The sequence below is a fragment of the Rousettus aegyptiacus genome, unplaced genomic scaffold (genome assembly GCF_014176215.1).
Source record: "Rousettus aegyptiacus isolate mRouAeg1 unplaced genomic scaffold, mRouAeg1.p scaffold_m13_p_2, whole genome shotgun sequence".
NCBI classification, from domain to species: domain Eukaryota; kingdom Metazoa; phylum Chordata; class Mammalia; order Chiroptera; family Pteropodidae; genus Rousettus; species Rousettus aegyptiacus.
In genome coordinates this window covers 98,196,535-98,220,529 of record NW_023416295.1, presented here as the reverse complement: position 1 = coordinate 98,220,529, position 23,995 = coordinate 98,196,535, and the positions used below count along the sequence as shown (strand labels likewise).

The 23,995-nt window shown below is 39.9% G+C and overlaps 1 protein-coding gene across 3 annotated transcripts in view; it reads right to left on the bottom strand.

The window, feature by feature from the left end:
- TMCC3 (transmembrane and coiled-coil domain family 3) overlaps window positions 1–23,995 on the bottom strand; it is a 239,953-nt gene that overhangs the window by 60,272 nt on the left and 155,686 nt on the right. The window contains exon 1 of one of the 3 annotated variants that reach the window (XM_016150122.2): window positions 7,810–8,056. The exons of the other annotated variants lie outside the window; for them this stretch is intronic. Coding sequence (XP_016005608.1) covers window positions 7,810–7,887 — 78 coding nt within the window. The 5' untranslated portion in view covers window positions 7,888–8,056. Of the gene's footprint in view, window positions 1–7,809; window positions 8,057–23,995 lie in introns of those variants that run through there. 3 annotated transcript variants of the gene reach the window in all.

Here is a 23,995-nt window from a genome sequence, read left to right as displayed (position 1 = left end):
TAAGGAGTGAATTGATTTAGAAATATTAAGTAAACAACAGTACAGGTGGTACGAAGCTACGTGTAGATGTGTGAATGACTGAAGTATGGGAAATGTAGTAGACAACGAATGACTCAGTGTCAGATCAACAAATGCCATAACGGGTTTCCTAACACTGCTTCTCATCGTTGCTCACACGCTGGTAGGTGGAGGAGTTGGCATTCACGTTTGATTCCCAAGTCCACATTCTTAACCCTTCACTCTAGTCCTCAAATCCAGAAGTAAGTTAAGGGAGTGATGTTGGGGATATTAAGAGAAAGCTGATGGAGAATATTTAAGAAATAAATCACTGGATATGGCCTCTAAGTGGGGCAACTGAGGGAGCCTCCCAGGCATCTGGTTTGGGGATCAGCTATATGGGAAAAGCATTAACCAGGAATCTGGGGGGGAGGGGGGGTGGATATAAGAGAATGAAAGAGGGTTGACATACAGACTTTGAGGTGTCTATGGAACATCTAAGTAGAAGTATCTGGTATTATGTGGTAAAGGCACATCTTTTTCTGGAGTTGGGCTCTCAAGTCAGTGTGCAAGGCAGAAATCCTACCTGAAAGACACACTATATTGAGAACTGGCACTAGACGTATCTTCTCTCAACAGATTAAAGACTCTCTCCCTATCTTCTCCCCTCTGTTGGAAAACAACCAGCTGATGTTTCTGTGTTTAGGGGCTGGGTTGTATGAATATTATATATACTCAAGCCACTTGGCAATGGAAGATACTCTCAATGAGACACTCATAAGAACAGAGAGCTTCAGACACAAGAGAATATTCATGGTTGAATTCTAAGTTAAATACATAGATGTTATACTCCATGACTTGTGCATCTGGCATGCTTTTCCCCAATATCCTATCCCAACAGGTGGAAGGTCAAGACAAAGATGGACTCATTTCTCAGAACTTTATTCTGAAAAAATGACAATAAAAGGGACCTCATTCAGAAAAGATAATTTTTAAAAACCAGCAGCAGATCCAGTGTAGCTAAGTAGCTTGATATATGAACTGTCACCCCTCTTCATCCTAGCCCCACCAAAAATCTGGAAATATGTTCGGAAAGATGTTCAGAAATACGTTCAGAAGGAAATCATTCAAATTCATTTTTTTAACCTAGAAAACTCACAAAATTTTAAACTGTTAATTAATTCTCTATTGAAAATAAGTTTAAATTCTCAGTCTACATTGCTTAATTTTGAAATGTTTATCCCATGGAACAGCAATTAACTTGGCATTTAAAAATATTTAAAGCAGTTTTCTTTTAAGACAGAAGCTGGTATAATGGTTAGTCTTAATCAGTATGTGTTAGTTACATAATTTTATTGGTTACAGTTTGGCTGGATGTCACTTTTCTACTTCTGCAAATGGTGTGGTCTGGAATTAACACCTAAATTCCATTCCAGTTCTAACATAACACCGTTGAGTCTAGCTTTCCAAACCTCAGCCTTAAGTATGAGAAACACATGCCTTTAGTCCCATGAGGCTGAGTCCTACATCGAGATCTAGTGAGATCAGACTATGACAAGGAAGAACCCACTCTTGTTATGTCCTTCAACTGATGATCCTCCAGAGACAAAATATCAGGCTAAAAGATGGTTTTTCACCTCTATTCTTAAATCATGAGCTTATTTAACAGCCTTTAAGACTTCCCCAAACTATTGCCAAAATTCTTATATTCTAGGCATTATCAAGAGTTCCCAGAGTATCATTCTAAATCATTCATTCATCAAATATTTACTGGGGACATATAATTATATATAAAAGACTGGCAAAGTGCTGTATCATAAGAATCTTGAACACACAATTTGGCTAGGTGCCCTGTAGAAACTGAACACAGCCATCTCCAAGTACTCAACAGGTTTAAGACTGAGCTGCTCTCCAGTATTCACTTCAGAGGCAGAAGATAGAAAAGTGGTTAAAATGAAAGCTTTGGAACTAGATCTGGGTTCATCAAATCCTAGCCACACCATTTCCTAATAGCCACAGGAACATAACTGCTCGGGCTGCAACCTCTTCATCTGTAAAATGGAACTCTAAATAGGCTATCGTAAGGATAGTACATTTGTAAGGACTTATTACGTGTTGGCTATTATCATTGCTGCTGCATTCTTCTTTTCATGTATGTTCTTGTTGCCTCCTTACAGAAAATAACGATCAACTCATACACTGTCTTCCTTCAAGTAGTGTCTCCTCTCCCCAAGGCAACGGAAAGGGTTAGATTATGCACTGATCATGTATCCTGGTGTTCCTTTTCTAAGGAATGTAAAGTCCTCGTTCTGATTCATAGTATAGTGATTCACGGTTCTCTTCCTTCTCTCTCACCACCCCCTCCACTGAAAACATAAAAACACAATTAACAAACAGCAGAGCTGAAAGCTGCAGCCTCTCATAAGTTAAGACTCGGGCAATTTCCATCCAGAAGAACTTGGCTGACTTCTGACCTTAACTAATCCTAGAGATTCAGGCAGTGTATTTGAAGCGGAACACATCTTGCAATTGAACTTGGTAGCAGCTGCTGTGGTGTTCGGCAGCGGATGTGACAAGCAGGCGTGCTGGTGGTGGCTGGTATTTTGTTCTCCTCTAAAGGCAGAACTGGTGAGCTTGCAGCAAAGCATAGCTCAAACAACACGTACCACATCAATCGGTACATCCCAAATTTAAGAAAAATCCAACTTAGGAGATTCATCATTATTCACTGTTCCTTTAATTAACTCTTTAGAATACAACAAATCACTTATTAAAATCACAAAGTACTCAGTTTACCACTTCACTATGTCAGTGTCACCTATGACAGAAGTCTGTTTCCACTCTTTCTAGTTCCTGCCCAGGAAGCAAGCATGCGATCCATCACCACATTGCATCACTGCCCAACCATTTCCACTGTGAGACAGGCTATGACATCCTCTTTTCCTTGACCACTTTTGGCCATTACTCATCATACAATTCTGGATCTATTTCCAAACCACAGAACACTTAGAAGATGCACTACAAGTGGCTACCGTGCCTGACACAGGTTTTTCTTCAGATATTAGACTTGTACTTGTTACCATCATTTCCTCCTATAAAAGAGAAGGGTATTTCCTGGGGCCACAAGTATAAATAAGATACAAACACCAGACAATAAGCTTTGGGAGAGGCCAGTCTGTTTCATTCACCATTATATTACCGATATCTAGAAGCGCAGCTACCACATAGAAGGTACTCAACAAATATTGTTTGAATGAATGAAGCCAGTGCCAGTGTCTATAATTTATGAATATGTAAATGACAAATATGAAAAACAATCAATGTGATGAGGGAGAAAGAAAACGCTAAAAATACCAGGAAAGACTATACTGTTCACAATGTTAGGAGTCTTTCCATTTTCAAGCTTATGGTGACTTCTTATACAGTAACAAAAATGGCTACCATCTATTGAGTTCTTACTGTGTATCTGACATTTTATAGACATTATTGCATTTATTCCTGGCAACACTCCTGGGATGTGGAAGAAGAAATTAAGAATGACTGCAGGGTCCAAAATCACACCACAAGTAAGCAGCACTAGCACAAGATCTGTCATCTGGGGACTTACCTAATGAAAGTAGTTCTATAGGCAGAATATTCTGCTCCTTGTAGGCAGAACGGATGAAAAGTTAACAAAATCATAGAGCAATGAGGAAGCTAGTGCACCAACGATCTCTTCATGAGGTCATAAGTGGTTAAACTAAGGTGGAAGATGACTGAGGGACACAGGAGGAAGGAACCAATTCTAGAGACATGTCAAAGAAAGACCCAGTGGAATGACAGATTACAGATGGAGGGGAGAGTAAGCATTCAGGATGATTAGCAGTTCTGATTAGTGGTGGTACCAACAGAACAAGGAAAAAAATCATTAATCTTATATAAGGATAAAAACAGCTAACACATGAGTGCACAGAAACATTTTTTCTTTTTACAAATGCTCACTTCCTAAGGACTCACAATCATTACTCCCAGAAGCAGGGACTACTATCACCTCTTTTACAGCTGGGGAACTTGTTAGAAAGGTTAGACCTTGCCCTAGTCACCCAGTTGAGAAGGGTGAAGAGTTAGAATATGATCCAGGTCTGATCCCGGAGCCCCAGCTATCCATCACTATACCCAAGTGGCTGAGGGAGGCATTTTAGGACACTTAAAATTAGAACATACAATTTGATTCACACACAATCGATTAATAAAAACCAGACTGCCTTCAGTATTCTCAAAGAGATGATAGGCTTTAACTATCTAGGGCATGAAAAAAAAGGATTCTCATTATGTATGTTCTTTCTTTTAAAGTAGGTGGATATTATGTGCATCAAATTAACATGCACCATTTCTGAGTTTTACCCAGATGAAGTTTAAAAACGTGAATGATCCTGACTTGTCGGTTTAGAGATAATCATAGAATTTATTAGTTATGTTACATTTTTACTGGGACAAAAAAAATCTAGGTTAGTCTACCTGGCTGTAAAAATAGACTTCTCCAATGTTAAAATAGTAAACTGCCTCATTATTGTTCCAGTCTCAAAGGCTTAACCAAGCTCACCAAGAGAGATGTGTGTTTTCCCTGTTCCCTCAACAGGGTGTCATTTTTGAACTCAAAAAGTGACCATTCAGTAACTAAGAATTTGATCTCATAGAGTCTTAGGTCCTTCTGAAAGGAAGCTGCATCTCTCTAAAAGGTTAATCAACTCTTCACATGCACACCCAGTTCACATTAATTTTAATGTTTTTAGGGAAGCTAACTTACCAAATCAGTTCATAAAAGGTTCTTTTATAATCCTATATTAGATGGTTTACTGCCAAGGAGTGAGTGACATTAAGAAATTAAACCCTAATACCACTTGATATTTTCCTTTTGCATACTTTGAGTATAAAAAAATTATCTTTATATTACATCTGAGTCCCACAAAACAAAAGCTAGAATCATCTAATGGGATAAATACTTTCTGCACACAGAAAATTGTTGCTGCTTTCCCTTCATTACAGCAGGCTTAAGGAGAGACTCAAAATTACATCAGCCCAACTTGAGAAAAGTTATGCGTTTATATGCGTTTACAAAATTTCTACTAGTTCTCTCTCCTCCTCACTGTCTCGACAATAAAAACCCGAAAAGCAGTCAAGGAGTTTAAACACGGATCTCAGCATGGCTGCTGTAGAACATCTGATGGCTGTCTACTCAAGTTCTAGGCCTCCTTAGTCTGACTTCTGGTCTTCACTGGATTTCATTTGTCTAATAAGCTAATTAGAATAATCAGTACATATAATATCTAACTCAGTTTTAATACATAGTCTATTTAAAAATCAGGTATAGTCATGTGCCACAGAGCAATGTTTTCGTTAATGATGGGCCACATATATGATGGTGGTCCCCTAAGATTGTAGTGGGGCTGAAAAATTCCTATCACCTAGTGACATCTTACCCATTGTAATGTTGTAGCACAATGCATTACTCATGTGTTTGTGGTGATGCTGGTGTAAACAAGTCTTACTGTGCTGCAAGTCACAATATACACAATTATGTGTATTATACGTAATATTTGATGTTACTGGTTTATGTATTTATACTATACTTTTTATCATTCTTTTAGAGTGTACTCTTTCTATTTATTAGAAAAAAGAGTTTGCTGTAAAACAGTATACTATGTTATGCTGTCAGCAGCCTCATACATCTCATTTGCCACACCTCTTGATTGCATCATTTTCTCTTGTTCTTGATTTAATCTGTTTTGTATAGGAACATGCTGTACAGGCTTGTAGCCTCGGTCAGAGGCTATCTCAAATAGCGTAGATGGGTAATAGTCCATCCCATCCAGGTTTGTGTAAGTGCTCTATCATGTTCTCACAATGACAAAACGGCCTAATGATGCATTTCTCAGAACATGTCCCACTGTTCAGCGGTGCAGGACTCTATCTTCATGCAAAGAAAACAATGTAGTAGGTATAACGTGGTAGGTAGAATTTTGAAGAAAATAAGAAACCCTATTCAGATAAGGTGTGGCACTTTGACAGAAAAGACAGTTGTGTAAATGGAACAATGATAAATACAGCAGAGAAAACAAAGTCTGCAGTTAAGTTACATGGTTGCTTTGCCACTTTCCATCTTTAAGTAGTTGAGGTACAAACTTTATCACCACCATTATACAGATTATGAAGAGCTAGTTTTGGAAATGTCTGTGAGTTTTGCCAGATTGCTTAAATGAGCTAGCAGTGAGCCAACCATCCCTCAAAGATTACTAATCTTGTTTACACAAAGATTATCACAGTTGTGACAAAGGAAACCAAGCTTCCACGCTTTTCAAGGCTGAAGTTTCTTCTATCAACTGGGACATTACAAATACATTAGAAATAAAGATATTCACCTTTCTATGTAGTTAACTAGTTAACTCTGTGTTAATCAGCAGTCATCCTTCCAAAAACAAAGATCTTTTATCAATACTTTCTTCCAAATGGAGTTTCTGGTTATTTTCGTAACAAATTGTTATGAAACTTTTAAAAAAATTGCAAAAAATATAAATTCTTTTTAAGGGGGAGTGAAGAGTGGACTGGGTGCAAGAGAAAAGTATTATTCCATCAAATACATTTAAACTGAAAAAATTTAAATCACTGTTAAATTAATTAAAATTGATTAAAAGAAAAAGGGAAGACAGGTAAATATACCAGGGACTTGTTACTTCACTTCCGGGCGGTTGATTACTTCTCCGAATTATGATTAAACACCCAAATCCTGCACAAGGGACGGCGACACATTTCTGTCGCTCCCTTTCCTATCCGGTTGGCTTCTCAATCTTGGAGGTGGCAGGCCAGAATCAGCACGACTTTATATTGAAAGGCTGACACTCACATGCTGCGATCTCAGACAAGTGAGTAGTGACCCGATCAAAGAACAACTCCAGGTAGCTTCTGCTAGAACAAATGCCAGCGTGGAGGAGGTGCTGTTCTAAGTGGCACTTCAATCCGCCAGGGGAGAAGAGGGTGCCGAGCCTCCGGGAACCCACAGCTCAGGCGGGGGAGGGGTCGGAGGCTTTCTCTCTCGCGAGCGACCCGCGCCTGAGCTGCGGCCTCCGTCTTTATTTTGAAGCGCTACATGGCTCGTCCCCGCAGCACGCTCTCAAGAGCTATTTTCGCCCACAGCCAAAATCAGCAACAGCAAATTACACTGCAAACAATGGAGAGGGCGCCTGCTCGGCACGGCTAGAAACTCCGGAGAGAGGCGCCAAGACTGACTTTTCACCGGGGCAGAGCCACGAGCCGCCGCGCGGGGGGCCGGGAAGCCCGGCCGCCCGGCCCCGCGCCCGAAACTCCGGGGGCTGGGAGAGGCGGCGGCGGCGGCTGGGAGTTGGGAGCGGAGGGCGGCTGTCCCCCTGGGGCCGCGGGGCCGCGGGTGGCGGGATCCCCTCGCGTCCCGGCACCGCGCGGCGGGCGCTCCCTGGCGGCGAGGGCGGCGGGGCGCGGCCGTCGGGGAGACTGGGCGTCCCGGCCGCGCTCGCGGGACCGAGGCCGGCGGGGGACCGGGCGTCGGGGGCCGGGCTTTGCTCTGCGCCCCACCCCGGCGGTGGACGTGGGGTCTCGGAGCCGCGAGCCGGGCCCCGACGCCCGCCTTCCCAGCCCCTTCAGCGAGGACAGGCGCGGGGACGCCCGGACGCGGGGCAGCAGCGGAGGCAGAGCGGCGGCGGCGAAACGCGGGCGGCGAGTCAGAGCCCGCGGGAGCCGAAGCCCACCCGGCCTCGCCCCTCCGCCCCGCGCCCCCGGCGCCACGCTGCGGGCGCCACTCACCCGGCTCTTGCAGCGCTGGTGCCGGCCCGGGTCGGAGTAGGTCCGGTCCACGGTGAGCGCCGTGTCGCTGCCCGGCATCGCGGCGCTCGTGCCGGGAACTTTCCCGTCTCCCGGGGCCGCCGCGCCGCGAGCTGCCAGCCGTGCTCGGGTCGCCCCGGGAGCCACAGAGGAGCGGGAGGCGCGGGCGGCTGCAGCTGGTGCCAACACCCGCGCGGCCGCCCTGCGCCACCGCCTCTGCGGGGTGGAGGGGAGGCGGGGCAGGGACGCGACAGACTCCTCCCCACTCCCCGCCTCTCCCCGCGCGCCCCGCGGAGGCCGGGACGCTCTTCTTCAGGTGCGACTTCTCCGCCTCCCTCCCGTGCTGAAACTTGATTCCATCCCCTCCCACGTGCCCTCTCTTTCTTCAGAAGATGAGCGACATCTACACTATTTGTTGACTTACTTGTATATTTATGATAAAAGAGAGATTTTTGGCAAGATGTTCAGGCTTGCCTTAAATGCTGCTTCTCATGTTATTCGTTTATTCAACGTGCACCTATTGGACATCTGACGTGTGCCAGACCCTGCGGCAGGGACCAGAGATTTTTTTTTTTTTAAGGCCATGTATTTCTTTGATTCCACTGAGCATAGAACACATTCGCATTTGAGGATCTATGGTTCTGTGTATTTTAATTTTGCATGTCTTGCTCACCTTTATGTTGGAAGCTACTTGAAAGTCAAGACCTATCTTTTCATTTTAGTATCCCTATTTCCAATGAGTAGTATAGTAGTACCTGCCCACAAGAAACCTGGAGTCTAGAAGAGAAAGGACTGATTGGTGAACAGTTAAGTAAGTTACCAAAACCAACATTCAGTACATAAGGTCTGGTTACCGAGGGATAAAGTGTTGAAATTTTGAAAGTGCAGCTGCTCCAGAGAGAGGAGTTAGAGTGCAAAGTGATGAGCCCTGAAAGGAGGGATGTGCTCCTCCCTTTCGAAGGTTTGGGGGGTCATGGCAGTGCAGGCACAAGAAAAGTACTGAGCATAAAAACAAAAGAATACTCGGAAAACCTCAAATCATCAGTTTAGGGGATGTCTTTAGGAACAGAAGGACATGACAGAAAAAGGAGGTGGAGACCATGTGGTGCAGCAGGCCTCCACTTTCAAGACTTAGTTCAGCCTTATTCTGTGGGTACTGGGCAAGCTGTTGGAGGTTTCTGAACTGGGAAATGACAATATCAGGGTAGAAATTTAAGATATATCTGATAGCAATGTGAAGCACTGATCGAAAAAAGCAATGTACAGAATAATTTGTATGGTATTTCATCATTTATGTTAAAATCACATATGTATGTGCTTATATATGCATAGCATATTTCAAGGAGAAGAAACAAGTAACCCAGTAAATAGACAAGAAACTACTGGTAGGAGAGGGGAACTAGGATGAATGAAGGGATGGGAGAGATTTATTTTTCACTATATATATATATTTTAAACTTGAATGTTTGAATTGTATGAATATATTAACTATTCAAAACAAAATAAAAATATCTTAAATAAAGAGGGTAAACTTATTAAAATTAACTTAGGAAATAGAAAACCCTATATAGTCCTTAAACCATTCAAGAACTTTAATCAAGACTTTAAAATAACCTCCCTATATATATACAGCACAACTACACCAGTTTCAGAGAGTTTTTCAGGCAAATTCTTTCAAAGCAGAGAAGAGAGGTTCAAACGTGAGGTGAGTGTGTGTGTGTGTGTGTGTGTGTGTGTGTGTGTGTATGTGTGTGTATGACTTTAGCTAGGGTGGCTAGAGAAGGCCTCCATGATAAGGTGATATGTGAGTGGAGACTTGAAAAGTAAAGGAGTGTAGATATCTGAAAATTTCAGACAGGAGTAGCAAGTACAAAGGCCCCTGGTGCAGGTAACATTTTGGGAGTGTTCAAGGAAGATCAAGGAAGCCAGTGTTCACTGGAAAGGCAGTAAGAGGTAAAGTCAGAGACCTTTCAGAGGGCTGGTCATATAGGGGGGCCATTTAGGCCATTTTAAGAACTCTGACTTTAATTCTGAAGAAGATGGGAAGATTTTGGAAATTTTTAAGTGAAGGAGTAGAGTGGGATGCTCTGCCTTTTCACTTGAGGAAAAAAAATAGACCCCTACCTCACAGCATACACAGAAGTCAATACCAGATAGATTAAAGACCTAAGAGGAAAAAAAAGTCACAACTTTTAAAACTGGCAAAAGAAAATGGGAGCATAAAATTACGATCTCAAGCCACAAAAAGCATAAACCAGAGAGGTTCAACTACATTAAAATTTTAAAACTTCTACTTATGACCAGAAATAATAATAAAGTGAAAAAATAAACCACAAACGAACTCGAGCCAAAAAAATCAATGTGGATGAATTTCACAAACAATACTAAGAAACAAAAAAAGCCAGCCACATAAAATTACATCCAGCAAGGTTCTATTAATGTAAAGCTAAAAAATATAAAGATTAAATGACTTATCTTTTAGAACATTTATATATGTATATATATATATTATTATTAAAAGCAAAAGTATGATAACCACAAATTTCTGAATAGTATCTATGATGGGGGGAATGAATAAGGATTCAATAGGAGGAGGGTACAACATTATAAATAATGCTTTAATAATGAATGACTATTGGTATACTATGGTGTATTCACTCAGACACAATGTTTCATAATAATTTAAAAACTGAAAGGCAATGAAAACTCAGGTGACAGAAGTGACAATGGCATCCTTAATCTTCGGACTTAACTGATCAGTGGGGGTACCTATTCAAACAAATAAACATAATAGCACTCTTACAAGTATAAAGCTTGATATGAAAGCAAGATAGTCTTTGTTATTAAGTCATTATGTCAATTTAATCTTACAAAGATTCATTCTATCTCTGGTATTTCCCTCTCATTTGCTTGATACCTAATTTTTTTTCCCTGCTACTCAGGGCCATACGAAGTATATTACTCAGGTGTGTGTGTGTGTGTGTGTGTGTGTGTGTGTGTGTGTGTGTGTGTGTGTGTGTGTGTAAGTAACTGTGTATGTGAATAACTTTAGAAAAGTCAGACCTAAAGTGAGGTCCCTGACAAAACCAAGGTTGGGCTTTGGTTAGTGTGCCAACAGGCACCTACTTTCCATTTTAATTCTGTCTTAGCATTCCTTAGAAGAACTCCATCCTGGAAATGCTGACCCTCCATGAAAAAGATGAATAAAAACTATTAGGCCCACTTAAATTTCAATTAACAGAGGATGTTCTTGTTTAGATCATTTTGGCTTATTTTGTAAACTAGTGGCCCCAAAGCAGCTCTACTGGACACTCACACAAAATAATGTTTTTAAAAACACAAATTAAATAGCACAAAAGTAAGCTCCCCAGTAAAGACAGAAAACAAATAGCACTTATCACCAATTGGCAATCCTGTTGGAAAGTGGGACCCAAGGGGATAACAGACCATGTCCCTTCCTTTAGAGGCAATGCCTAGGATTTTGTCAGTCTCTAAGGGAGAGAGAGATAGAGGGAGGGAGGGGGAAAGAGAAGGAAAAAGGAAGTGAGCGAGAGGGAGAGAATTTTAAGAATTGTTTGTGCCTCTGATAATACCCCCAAATCCTCTCTCTACAAAAGTAATGTGAAAAATCGCACTTTCACAGTAAAAAAACCTCAGAACAGTAAGGAATACAAAAGTACAAAATCTAGGGTGTGAAATAAGAATTTGCTTTCAAAGTGTAAGCAGCACAATAAGGCAGCATATGTTAAGCACCAAAGAAGTAGAACAGGTCATTTGAGCTACAATAGCTTAAAGTTTGCAATGACAAGAAAAGATGTAAAAGAAGTAGGATTATACTTGGCTTTTACAGTACATATTTGTTGTTTTTGACTGCCCAGCATCCAGCCCCTTATTCTTGACATAGTACCTTGATTTTCTTTTGGGACCTATCCTACCGGACTCTCAATTCAAACAGTTTAAGTGAGGCAGACCACACCCTACCTCTGGCTCCAGGGAGAGGCAAGTGATCCAGACTTTGGCCAATCAGGTCACAGTAACTTGTTCAGGTTTAGGCACATGATCCAGTCACAGCCAATCAGAGTCATCACTGAGATTTGCTGGGACTCCTGGGAAAGAGCTGTGCCCTTTCAGTGGGTAAAGCTAAGCTGCTAGAATGTAATCCTGCTGTTGTGGTGGACATTCTTGCCTCCAGATGAAGAGAGCCTCTGAGAAAAGCAGAGCTATGAAAGGAGAAGGGCTTGTTATTGAGTTATTAGAGCACCAGATCCAGCTTTTCCCATCATCTTTTGCTGCATAACAAAACACCCTGAAATGTACTGGCTTACAGTTGCCACTCACTTGCTCATGATTTTGCAATTTGAGCAGACCCCTAAAGGGGGTGGTTTTCTCTGCTCTCTGTGACGTTGGCTGGGGCTGGAGCATCCAAAGTGCCTTACTCATATGTTAGCACCTATAGGAATGGGGGTAGACGGAACACCTGTGGTTGGCAAGGTCTCTGTCTCTATTTGCATATGTTTATATTTTTTAAAAAATAAAATATTTTTATATTTTATAGTCTCTTATCTTTCAGGATCCCCCTCTCTCCATCAGGGTAGTTGTACTGGGTACGCGTTGACTGGCTTCCAAGAGAATATAAACAAAAGTGGCCAAACCTTGCAATTGGCAGAGTATCACTTCTGTCACATTCTATTGGTTAAAACAAGTCAAAAATGAAGTCCAAACTCAAAGGGAGAAGAAACAGCATCCACTTCTTGATGAAAAGAGTGGTGCACACATATAGAAATGGGGGGAATTGCTGGCTGCCACCATGACAGTCAATCCACCACACCAGCCACGGCTAGACCCCTTTCCAGTTATATGAGGAAACATATTCCCCATTTTGCTTAAGCTAGTTTCAAGAATCCTGACTAATACAACATTCAATGCTGTTATGGGCAGAAAGAAGACAAAGAGAAGGTAGCATTTCAAGCAAAGGCCAGAATTGTGGACAGCGTGAATAGAGAAGAGTGGGCAGAAAACCCTAGAGGGATCACAGTGCTTCCTCAGGTCACTAGCTAGAGAACCTTTCTCGACCAGTCCATATCAGATGGCCTCCTATGGACTGTTAAACTACTTATAGTCTGCACTCCTATTTTGATACAAAAGTTACAATACCTTATCATGGTATTTAAACATTTTATGTGATAATTTATATGTGTCACTATACCCCCACTAGATTATAGGTTACCTGAAAGAAAGAACTTTGCCTTCTAGGTAATCTCATATATTCCTGATGGTTCCTAACACAGCAGGTATTCAATATATGCTTGCTGAATTAATGGACAAATTCAACATTTATTAAATGTCTACTTATTTTCGAAGCACCGTGGTTTAAAAAATGAGTAAGAAATAAGCAAAAGGAGGCTTTTGCCCTCAAAAAGTTAAGATGAATAATTAATAAGAATAAAACTTTGCTGAATGACAATGTTATCAATTTTCAGATACTGACCAGTTACTGAGGTTTGTGAATTCTCCAATTATTTAGTGAGCACCATTGGTGTGATAGGTTCTGTTCTTGGTGCTGAGAATATAAAACTGAGTAAAGACATGGTTCAATCCTTAAGAGCATCCCATCTAGAAAGGAAGATGGTAAAAAAAAAGTTGCTACCTATGTAAAAATATTTCTGTCCTCGGTTCAGTGGTAGGACAGAGGAAGGCAGGAGTCTCCTTATGAAGCAGTCTCTACCTCCTTTGTGTTTCAGACTTACCAGGTCAGTGCAGCAGGGAGAAGGAAATAGATGTAGAGGAACATCCGATTTTAAAGAGGAAAATGTAAGCTTCTTACAAAGTAAAGGAAAATGTATTTCCTTTTATATTCCATTTTGATTGAACAGTACAGGAAAGTGTTCCCTCTGGGGGAAAGATTCATAAAACAAAAAGTACAGTAAGCTTCCCTCCACTCTCCGCTCCCCTACTCCCCTGGAGAATTTAAGGACAGAGAGAGTAAGGAAAAGAATAAATCAGATTTTTAAAATGTATTCAACTAGCCTGCAGTGAATACATGCTGATCACCTCCATCCATCCATCCATCCATCCATCTCTCTCTCTTTCTCTCTCTCCTCTCTCCTCTCTCTCCTCTCTCTCCTCTCTCTCCTCTCTCTCCTCTCTCTCCTCTCTCTCCTCTCTCTCTCTCTCTCTCTCTCTCTCTCTCTCTCTCTCTCAGAAGCCCCAAACTTCTACTTGGTAAGATTTTGATAAAAAAAAAAAAAAACAGGAAAGTAGAAAGATTCAAACTCTGCAGGCTGGGGAATTTGCCTTCTAATATTCCTTTATAGCAAATTCAACAATTTCATCCTATTGACTTCTCAAGAACAATGAATCTTAAAAAGGATTCTACAGGGAGACGTCAAGTGCCTAGGAAACCGATCTCTAATGTCTTCCCATAGACTTGAGGCTACATTGATAAGTTCAAAAATGTATTTTATCTCATCATTATGAAAAACCTGTGCTTTGTGAAAGGTTAAAAGGATGAAAAGGATGTTTAAAAAATGGAAAGATAAAACATAGATGGGGATAAAATATTTGCAAAACCACATATCCGACAAATTAGTTGAATTAGTTGAATTAGTATCTTGAATATATAAAACTCACCTTTAAAAAAATAAACAATCCAACTAAAAATGGGTAAAAACAAAAAACATGAACAGACATTTCATGGATGATATAGAAACGGCAAATAAACACATAAAAAGATGTTCAATGTCAAAAGCCATTAGGGAAGTGCAAGTTAAAACCACAATGAGATATCAATACACACCTACCAGAATGGTTAAAATAAAAAACAGTGATAGCACTAAATGCTGGTAAGGATACCGTGAAACGAGATAATTCATACATTGCTGGCAAGAATGTAAAATGGTACAGTCTCTCTGGAAAATAGTTTGGCATTTTCCTATAAAACAAAATGTGCAAATACCACATGACCTAGAAACTGCACTCTCAGGCATTTCTCCCAGAGAAAAGAAAACATATGTTCACACAAAAACCTTTACACGAAGGTTCACAGCAGCATTATTCATACTGGAAACAGCCCAGATGTCTTTCAGTGAGTAAACAGTTAAACAAACCATGGGACATCTATACTTAACAGGAAAAAAAAACAAACTACTAATATACAATAACTTGGGTGAATATCGAGGGAATCCTGCTGTGTGAAAAAAGCCAATCTCCCAAGGTTATACACTATATGATTCCATTTCTTTAGCATTCCTGAAATGACAAAATTAATGAAATGGCGAAGAGACTGGTAGTTGCCAGGGGTTAGGGATTGGGTGGGGAGGGGAGAGGGTTGCAGGAGGAAGGTGGATTTGGCTATAAAAGGGCAACACCAGGGATGCCCTGCTGATGGAACTCTCCTGTATCTCAACTGTGGTGGTGGAGAGGGCCTCCTCAGAGACTACTCGTGATAAAAGCACAGAGAACTACACACACACACACACACACACACACACACACACACACACACAAACTACAAAAAAACTGGAGAAACCTGAATAAGACTGTGGATCATATGAATGTTAATATATTTGTAAGATGTTATCTCTAGGGGATCAAGCTAAAGGGCACACAGGACCTCTCTGTATTATTCTTTATAACTGCATGTGAATCTATAATAATCTCAAAATTAAAATTTTAATTAAAAATGTATTTTAAAGTTTAGGTGCAATTGTGATAATTTTTATAGGAAAAAACCTGGGTTTTGGGAGGGGGAGCAAAACAGCAAGTAGGAGTGGGTAGTATAAGGATATATTCTCTGGAGAAGTTGTCCAGAGAACGATGTTTTTCCAGGTTCTGGCTCCTTGTACCAAAGAAGAGGTCCAGCTGTGGAAACTGAGGGGCAAAGGAGAGACTGCAGGTGGTGCTCATGAATGTGACCTGACCACTTCCATCAGAACCTGACCATACTGCCCACTGTTTCTGAGGCCAGCTATGAAGAACTTGAGGTCCAAGGGCACCAATGTGGAACAGAGAGCCTGGCAAACAGAAGTGATTCTATAAAGCTTTTGTTGAATAAATGACTGACAAATAAGTCCTGACTTTGTTGAAAGAGTATGTTAAAATTCACAGATTTGGTTCAGGTTCAAAATGATTAATTACATACTGAGCTGTTTAGTAAAAATTACATTGTAAGTAAACTAAAAATTTACATTTTCTACTTTGAGTAGAGAATTCCATACATTCGTGTGCTTAGTATCTCTGTTGTGGGATCCCACATTGGTTTGAGTCTTTGTTTTACATTGGGTATACACAGATTATAACATGAGTGCTTTGTTATTTCCAACCTCTTGACCTTACCATTTCTAGGAAAGGGTTTCACTGTCTGATTGCTGTGTATGACTCTTGGCTGTCTGCTATCGCAATTTCCCAGAAGTCCACAACAATGAGAGAAAACAAATGTAGATGAAAATGCCTTACTTTGCATTAGGCACAGAGTGTTCTGTTTGGTTGTCTTTAACTGGAGCTGTGACGCGTGGAGGGTTCCTACTGCACTGGACGCAGAGGAAGCAGCTCTCTGGAGATCTCTAGCTGTCTCCATTCTGTGCGCAGCAGCTCAGGAGAACTCTTTATTATTAAGAACATACTGAACCTGAAGGACGAGCTAGCTGCACTTCAGGAACACATTGTCCGTGAATTCACTTTACATTTTATCAATTCACTTTGCAAGATAAGGATGGTTGGTGGGAGATGAAACTGCCAGAGAAATTTGATGTGATGTCGAAAAACAATCCCAAGTCACAATCCCATCAAAAGAGAGGATGCTGCTTGTTGGAGACTTCCTTGTCTCTCTAGTCTACACTCATCTCTCCCTTCTCTGAACTCTGACAGTATCTGTTGCTTCCATCACGCACATAAACATTTAATTATCAATGATCTTGTACTGTTAGAGGGAGGCAGGATGGTATACTGGAGACAGACTGCCTGGATTCAAATCTTGGTGCTGTTACCACTAGCTTTAAAGCCTTTGTTCTCTCATTCATAAGCTGAGGATGGTAATAGAACTCACCTCATATTAATGTTGAGGATTAAAGGAGATAATACATGTAAAGTACTGCAAAATAAATGTCTGCAGAAAACAAAATAAAACATAACATTTGTCTTCCTGTGTTATCTTCTCCTTACCAGTAGGATTTCTAAGATGGCTGGTATCCTGGAACATGTTATTTTAAGAAAGAGGGTTCACCCCAATACTATACCTCATCATCACAAATTCTGATACTAGGACAAGGAAGAAAAGTAGGAGCCTCTGGCTAAGCTATAGTACCTGGCTCTAGACTGACAAAGGCAAATTTCCTTCCTTTACATTGATCTTCAATTCCTTTAGTCCCCAAGGCACATGCTCTCATATGTAAGTTTCTTTTTGCTTATACATTTTGACCAAATAAATCCACTTTTAGGGAGATTCTTAAATAAACGATATAGTATGGGAAAAGTTTTACAGATAATAATTGCCCATTAAAGTGCTTTACCATTCTGAAAAGTTTGAAACACTCTAAAGCAGGGGTCCCCAACCCCCAGGCCACAGACTAGTACTGGTCTGTGGGCTATTAGAACCCGGGCCATACAGCAGGCGGTGAGCAGCAGGCCAGCGAGCCAAGTTTCATCTGTATTTGCAACGCTCCCCAGCACTAGCACCTCTGCCTCAGCTCCACCTCAGATCGTCAGGCATTAGATTCTCATAAGGGCACCAGTCCCTGGTGCCAAAAAGGTTGGGGACTGCTCATCTAAAGGATTGTTTATGAAACAGTTATTTATTGTTTATGAAAAATAAAGTGCTGATTATATAAATTATACTAAAAAGGTACATCTATTGCAAATTATACATAGGAAGAATTTGTAATCATATGGGGAAATGTCTATGCAATGATGATATAAAAAAGAAATCAGGGTAACCATATCAGCTTGACAAAAATTAAAAGGTATTATAAGACTTAGTGCTGGCAATGAGCTGGAACAGTAGGAACTCACATATTGGAGGTGGGAACATAAACAGGTACAACCTGCTGAGAAATGATTTGGCATTAATTATCTCATAAAAGTTGAAGCTATGTGTATGCTATGACCCAGCCTCTCCACTCCTCCATATATACCTTAGAGGCTACAAGTCAATTAGGACACACATACTAAGATGTTCACAGGGATAATAGTCCCATTTGGAAACAACTCAATTGTCAACAACAGAATGAATAAATAAACTGTAGCCCAGTTATTTCCCAATTAACATCAGTCATCTGTTGCTGAAAACTAAATGTTCTGTGTGAAAATGCTAACCAGTGCCTAATTCCCATTATCTTAACACATTTTACAGAGTAAGTTCTTTCTGTTGTTATAAGTAGCCAAACCTAATACTGACTGACACAGAACCTAACAAAATGCCTGGTATGAAGTATCACAAATGTTGACACTTCCTGCCTACCCCACCTCTCAAATGTTCAGGGCAAAATGGCCAACAGAAGCTCTGAAATATTTTGCTGCTGAAGAGGAAGAAAAAAATCTTCCTCCATTCCTTTTGTGTCTTCTTACAACATCTCTATAGTACTTTGTACAAAGTCAGCAAATGACATTAGTTATTATTTATTTAGCCTATTTCATCTGCACCGGAACTTTACATCAAATCTGTATTATGCCGAACTTCTTCTCTGCCCCTGCTTCTATGATGGTAGGTGCTATTATCTCCTCATTTTACTGAGCAGCAACAGAGTCTCTGAATAGATTAAGTGATTTGACGAAGGGTACCCAGCTAATAAATGACAACAGTGGAGTTTAATTCCAGGCTTATCTGACTCAAAGCTCATTTAGTAGGTATATATCCCGGACAATTTATGTAACCTTTATAGGCCTCAATTTCCTCAACTGTAGAATTGTACCCATTAAACAATAACTACCTCTTAACTGAAGGCCCATGCTGGCACCTGAGAATATAAATGGAGTAGAACATCAGTGCATCTAGAAAGTCCACTGCTGCACTTCCCCTCATATGATATTTAACTCACATGAACCTGACTTGCTCTTACTCTGGTGACCTTTCTCTGCTTCTCCCACACACTTTAATGAACATCCAGCACTCCTAGTAACCCCGCAATAAACCTCTTGTTTCCTGTTCTTCCCCTGAGGAAAGAAAACAAACATGGCTTTTGAAATTCAAAATCACACCATTTTGACTTTATCTCCCATCTGAAGGCTTCTTGTTCATCTTTTTTTTTTTTTTATTTCTGACTACTTTTGGATTTTCAATTTTGCACTTCAAGTTTCACAAAAATCCATCTCATATCACTTTAGAAGTAAAGGTCAAATTTCCTGCAAGTATTTAGAAGTACTCACTTTCCTAGGAGACAGTTTTGAAAAGCATTATATAGTTCTATTATTTCTCATTGCTTCTTCCCAGATCAGCTGTGGCCGATGCACTCCTAGTTAATATTTCTGACATTCCACTGAAGGAATGTCACAAAAGAAGAAAACTGTTATACCAGGTACAAGATTTAAAGTATCTAATATAATGTGGTGGTATACAAGGTACCCAGCATGTAGGCACACCTGCTCACATGCATGAGCATGCATTTAATACGTACATCTACAGGAATTATCAGAAGTTACCAGGAATGAAACATGTAGGGTTTTCAGAATATTAACAGGTTTTGTCATTTGAAGTTAAAAACAACAATATTACTTTCAACTCCAAAAAGAGACTCCTGGAGGTAAAGAGGAAAAACAAATAAAAGATCTGAGAATAGACCAAACAGCTTGTAAAGCTGAAGTCAGAATTTCTTTTCCACCCAAAGGAGCAGAAAATCCATATATTTCACTGTAGCCTTCCGTCACTCATTATTGCAAAACTATTCTCTAGACAACACTCTACTGAGATGAGGCTTTCTCATTCTTAATTATTTCCATATGATCCTTTCACAAATGGAATTACATTTGTTTCAATCGAAAAATATCAGAATGTTTTATATATTATCAATTAGAAGATACATTATTCGTAAAACCCAGCCCAGAGACACCTTTAAATTACTGTGCTTTTAATATTTCCCCTTATAAAAATTAATTTTCCAATAAATGCTTGTCTAAAGCTGCATTGTCCAAATAGAGTAGACAGTAGCCACATGTGTACAATGAGCACCTGAATTGTGCATTCTGAGACTTAGGAACTGAATTTTTAATTTCACTTAATTTTAATTAAATTACATTTGATGACAGTACAAAAAATGTAAAATGACTCATTAATATTTTTTATAATGACATGTCAACATAAATAACAAGGCAACGTTTATTTAGTTGTGAAAATATAAACTTACAAGTATTCTCTACATTTCATTAAAGGAAATATGAGGCAAATATTATATAAACATACTAACATTTGTATTACGCATAGCTCTTTCTCTCAAGTGATCTCCCAGGTCAGAATTATTCTTCCTTCCCTAGTAGCATGTTATATATAATTTTAGCATTGTATTAATGATAGTCTAATTTATAGCAAGTAAATTGTATACATGTCTACCATACCTCTCTCTACTAGAGGGTGATCTTTTTGAAATAGAGGACTAACTTGCTCATTTTAAAAATCCATCAAAGACAGGTCAAGATAGAGAAGTAGGTAAACACTGCATTTTCTTCCCATGACCATGTCAAAATTACAACGAAACTATGGAACACCCATCATTGACAACCATCTGAAGTCTAGCTGAACAGAAGTCCTATAACTAAGGATATACGGAAGAAGCCACATGGAGACTGGTAGAAGGAGTAGAGATGTGAAACAGGCTGGTCCCACACCTGTATGTGGTGGTTAAGTACTGGAAGGGATATCTCAGTTTCGGCGGTTCCTTCTGTGGAGGGAGGAATCCCAGCTCCACACCAGGCTCTCTAATCTAGGCTTCCAGTGATGGGAAAAGAAGTCCCCACAACTGCTGGCTGTGAAAACCAGTGAGGATTATAGCTAAGTGAGACAGGGGGCTACTGGAGTCCCAAGCATTCTCTTAAAGGGCTCATGCACAAACTTACTCACTGACAGATTCACTCTGAGCTCCAGCACTGGGACAGCAACTTAAAAAGCACCAGGGACATATGGGGAGGAACTCAGTTGTCTGGTTTCAGGGCAAGAGCTGAAGGGGTAGTTTTCTCCCAAACAGAAGTGCTGACAGAAGCCGTTGTTCCTTTGTTGAGTTCTTCCACCACTGAGCCTGCAAATGCAGGCAGACATCATGTCTCCATCAACCTGGCTAACATCATTTTCCCCCACCCTGGTGATTCCTTGAGATTCTACCCAACTTAAATGCCCATCCAAGTCTCTTCTAGTGGCTTTCCCATACAAATGGCCTGTCTTGGCTCACATTTTGGACTTTCATAAAATCTCTCAAAGGTTCACAACCCCAAACAAGGAGTGTCTGGCCTTGGTGTACCCAACATCTCTTACTTAGTGGCTTCAAGCCCTGCACTAGTGGCAAACATCTGAAGATCACTTTCTGGCTCATACCAGGTGGCCCTGGGCCATGCGCAAGCAGCAGCCGACCTCGGCCTGTACTAGAGCCCCTCCTGAGAGGCCCCAGAACCAACACTCTTGGTGGTCAGCTTCTGAACACACCAGAGTACCACCCTACAACCTCTACAACCAAATGGCAGACTCAGCAGGCATCAAAGCTCTGCTAAAGAGAATCCTGCTCATTGGGGTCAGCCCCTGCACAACAGCTCCTCTGTTGTAGTCACAGCCTTTACTCATAACCAGTCAGCCTGAGGGTAAACCCCTCCCTTAATGTGCCAACAGCAATCAAGGATCAACAATATCAGGAGGGGACACACAACCCACATAAGGGATACCCGTGAAGCACCTGGCTCAGGTGACAAAGGAGACAGCTCTACTGGGCCCTGCAAGACACCTACTACAAAGGCTACTCTATTAAGACCAAAAGATGTAGCAGATCTAATACATAGAAACAAACACAGGAAAGCAGCCAAAATGAGGAGATGAAGAAACATGTCCCAAATAAAAGAACAGAACAAAACTCCAGAAAAACTAAACAAAATGCTGACAAGCAATCTACCAGATACAGAGTTCAAAACATTGTTTATAAGGATGCTCAATGAACTTAGAGGAAGAGTAGGTGAACTCAGTGATAACTTTAATATAGAAATAGGAAACATAAAAATGAAGATAGAAAAGAAAAAATAACCAGTCAGGAATGAAGAAGACAATACATCAGAGGGAATCAACAGTAGATTTGATGAAATGGAGGACTGAATTGATGATTTAGAAGATAAGCAGATAACACCAAGTCAGAACAGTAAAAAAATAAAAAAATAAAAAAAAAATAAATAATAAAAAAATGAAAATAGTTTAAGGGGCTTTTGGACAGCATCAAGCGAATCAACATTCTCATCATAGGGGTATCAGGAAAAGAGCAAGGGATTGAAACCCTGTGTGAAGAAATAATAATGGAAAACTTTCTTAACCTGGTGAAAGAAATAGACAGACAAGTCCAGGAAGGGCAAAGAGTCCCAAACCAGATTAACCCAAAGAGGCCCATACCAACACACACTGAAATTAAAATGCCAAAGTTTAAAGAGAGAGAATCTTAAAAGCAGCAAGAGAAAAGCAGTTAGTTACCTACAAGGGAGTTCTTATAAGGCTGTCAGCTGATTTCTCAACAGAAACTTTGCATGTCAGAAAGGATTGGGACATAATATTCAAGGTGATTAAAAACAAGGACCTACAACCAAGTTTACTCTAACCAGCAAAGCTATCACTTAGAATCAAAAGGACAGATAAAGAGCTTCTCAAATAAAAAAAAGTTAAAGGAGTTCATCACCACCAAACAAGTATTACTAGAAATGTTAAAGATACTTCTTGAAGAAGAAGAAAAGATAAAAAATATACGTAATAAAATATCATAACTACATACCTATCAATAATTACTCTAAATGCAAATTGATTAAAGGCTCCAATTAAAAGAAAAAAAGTGGCTGAATGAATAAGAAAACAAGACCCACACATATGCTGCCTAAAAGAGACCCACTTCATATCAAAAGACATCATCTGAAAGTAAAGGGATAGAAAAACATAATCCATGCAAATTGAAACTAAAACAAAAAAGCTGGGGTAGCAATACTTGTATCAGACAAAATACATTTTAAAACAAAGGCTATAACAAGAGATAAAGGAGGACCCAGGAATTCCACTTCGGGGTATTTACCTGAAGAAATACAAAACAGTTCAAAAAAGCATATGCATCTCTATGTTTATTGCAGTATTATTTACACTAACCAAGAAGTAGAAGCAATGTAAGTGTCCATCAGTAGATAAATGGATAAGGAAAATATGATACATATATAGCATTAAATATTAGCCATAAGAAAGTGTGAAATCTTGCCATCTGCAACAAGATGGATGAACCTTGAGGGTATCATGCTAAGTGAAGTAAGTCAGACAGAGAAAGACAAATACCATGTGATCTCACATGTGGAATCTTAAAAAACAAGATATATGAACAAATGAAGCAGAAACAAACTTATAAATATAGAGAATGAATCGATGGTTGCCAGATAGGAGAGGGATAGGGTAAAAAAGGTGAAGGGATTAAGATGTGCAAATTGTCAGTTATAAAAACAGTCGCAGAAATGTAAATGACAGCGTAGGGAATACAGTCAATAATACTGTAATTAACAAGCATGGTGTCAGATGTGTACTAGATTTATTGGGGTGATTACTTTGTAAGTTATATAAATGTCTAATCACTATGTTGTACACCTGAAACCAATACTGTATATCAACTACAATTGAAAAATAAAAAAATTATTAAAAAATAAAATCGTAGATTAAAAAAAAAAAATCCATCAGTGCCCAGTGTGGTTCTTGCAATGGCAATCCTTCCTTAAATGTTTGGAGATTTGAATATAGCGTATACTTGTGTTTTCTAAAAAAATTCCTCGTTCTATAAAAGAAAGCCTAAAACTAATATTGAAGTATTTCATGCTCCTGGAGTCAAAGATACAATATCGACCGGTTGTCAATTTTCACTATATCAATTGATAAATGTAACATAACCTAATCAAAATGGTTTTTCCTAAAACTGACAAGCTTATTTTAAAATTCAATGGAAGAAAACATGTAACTTTGAAGAAAAAAATATGGTGAGTG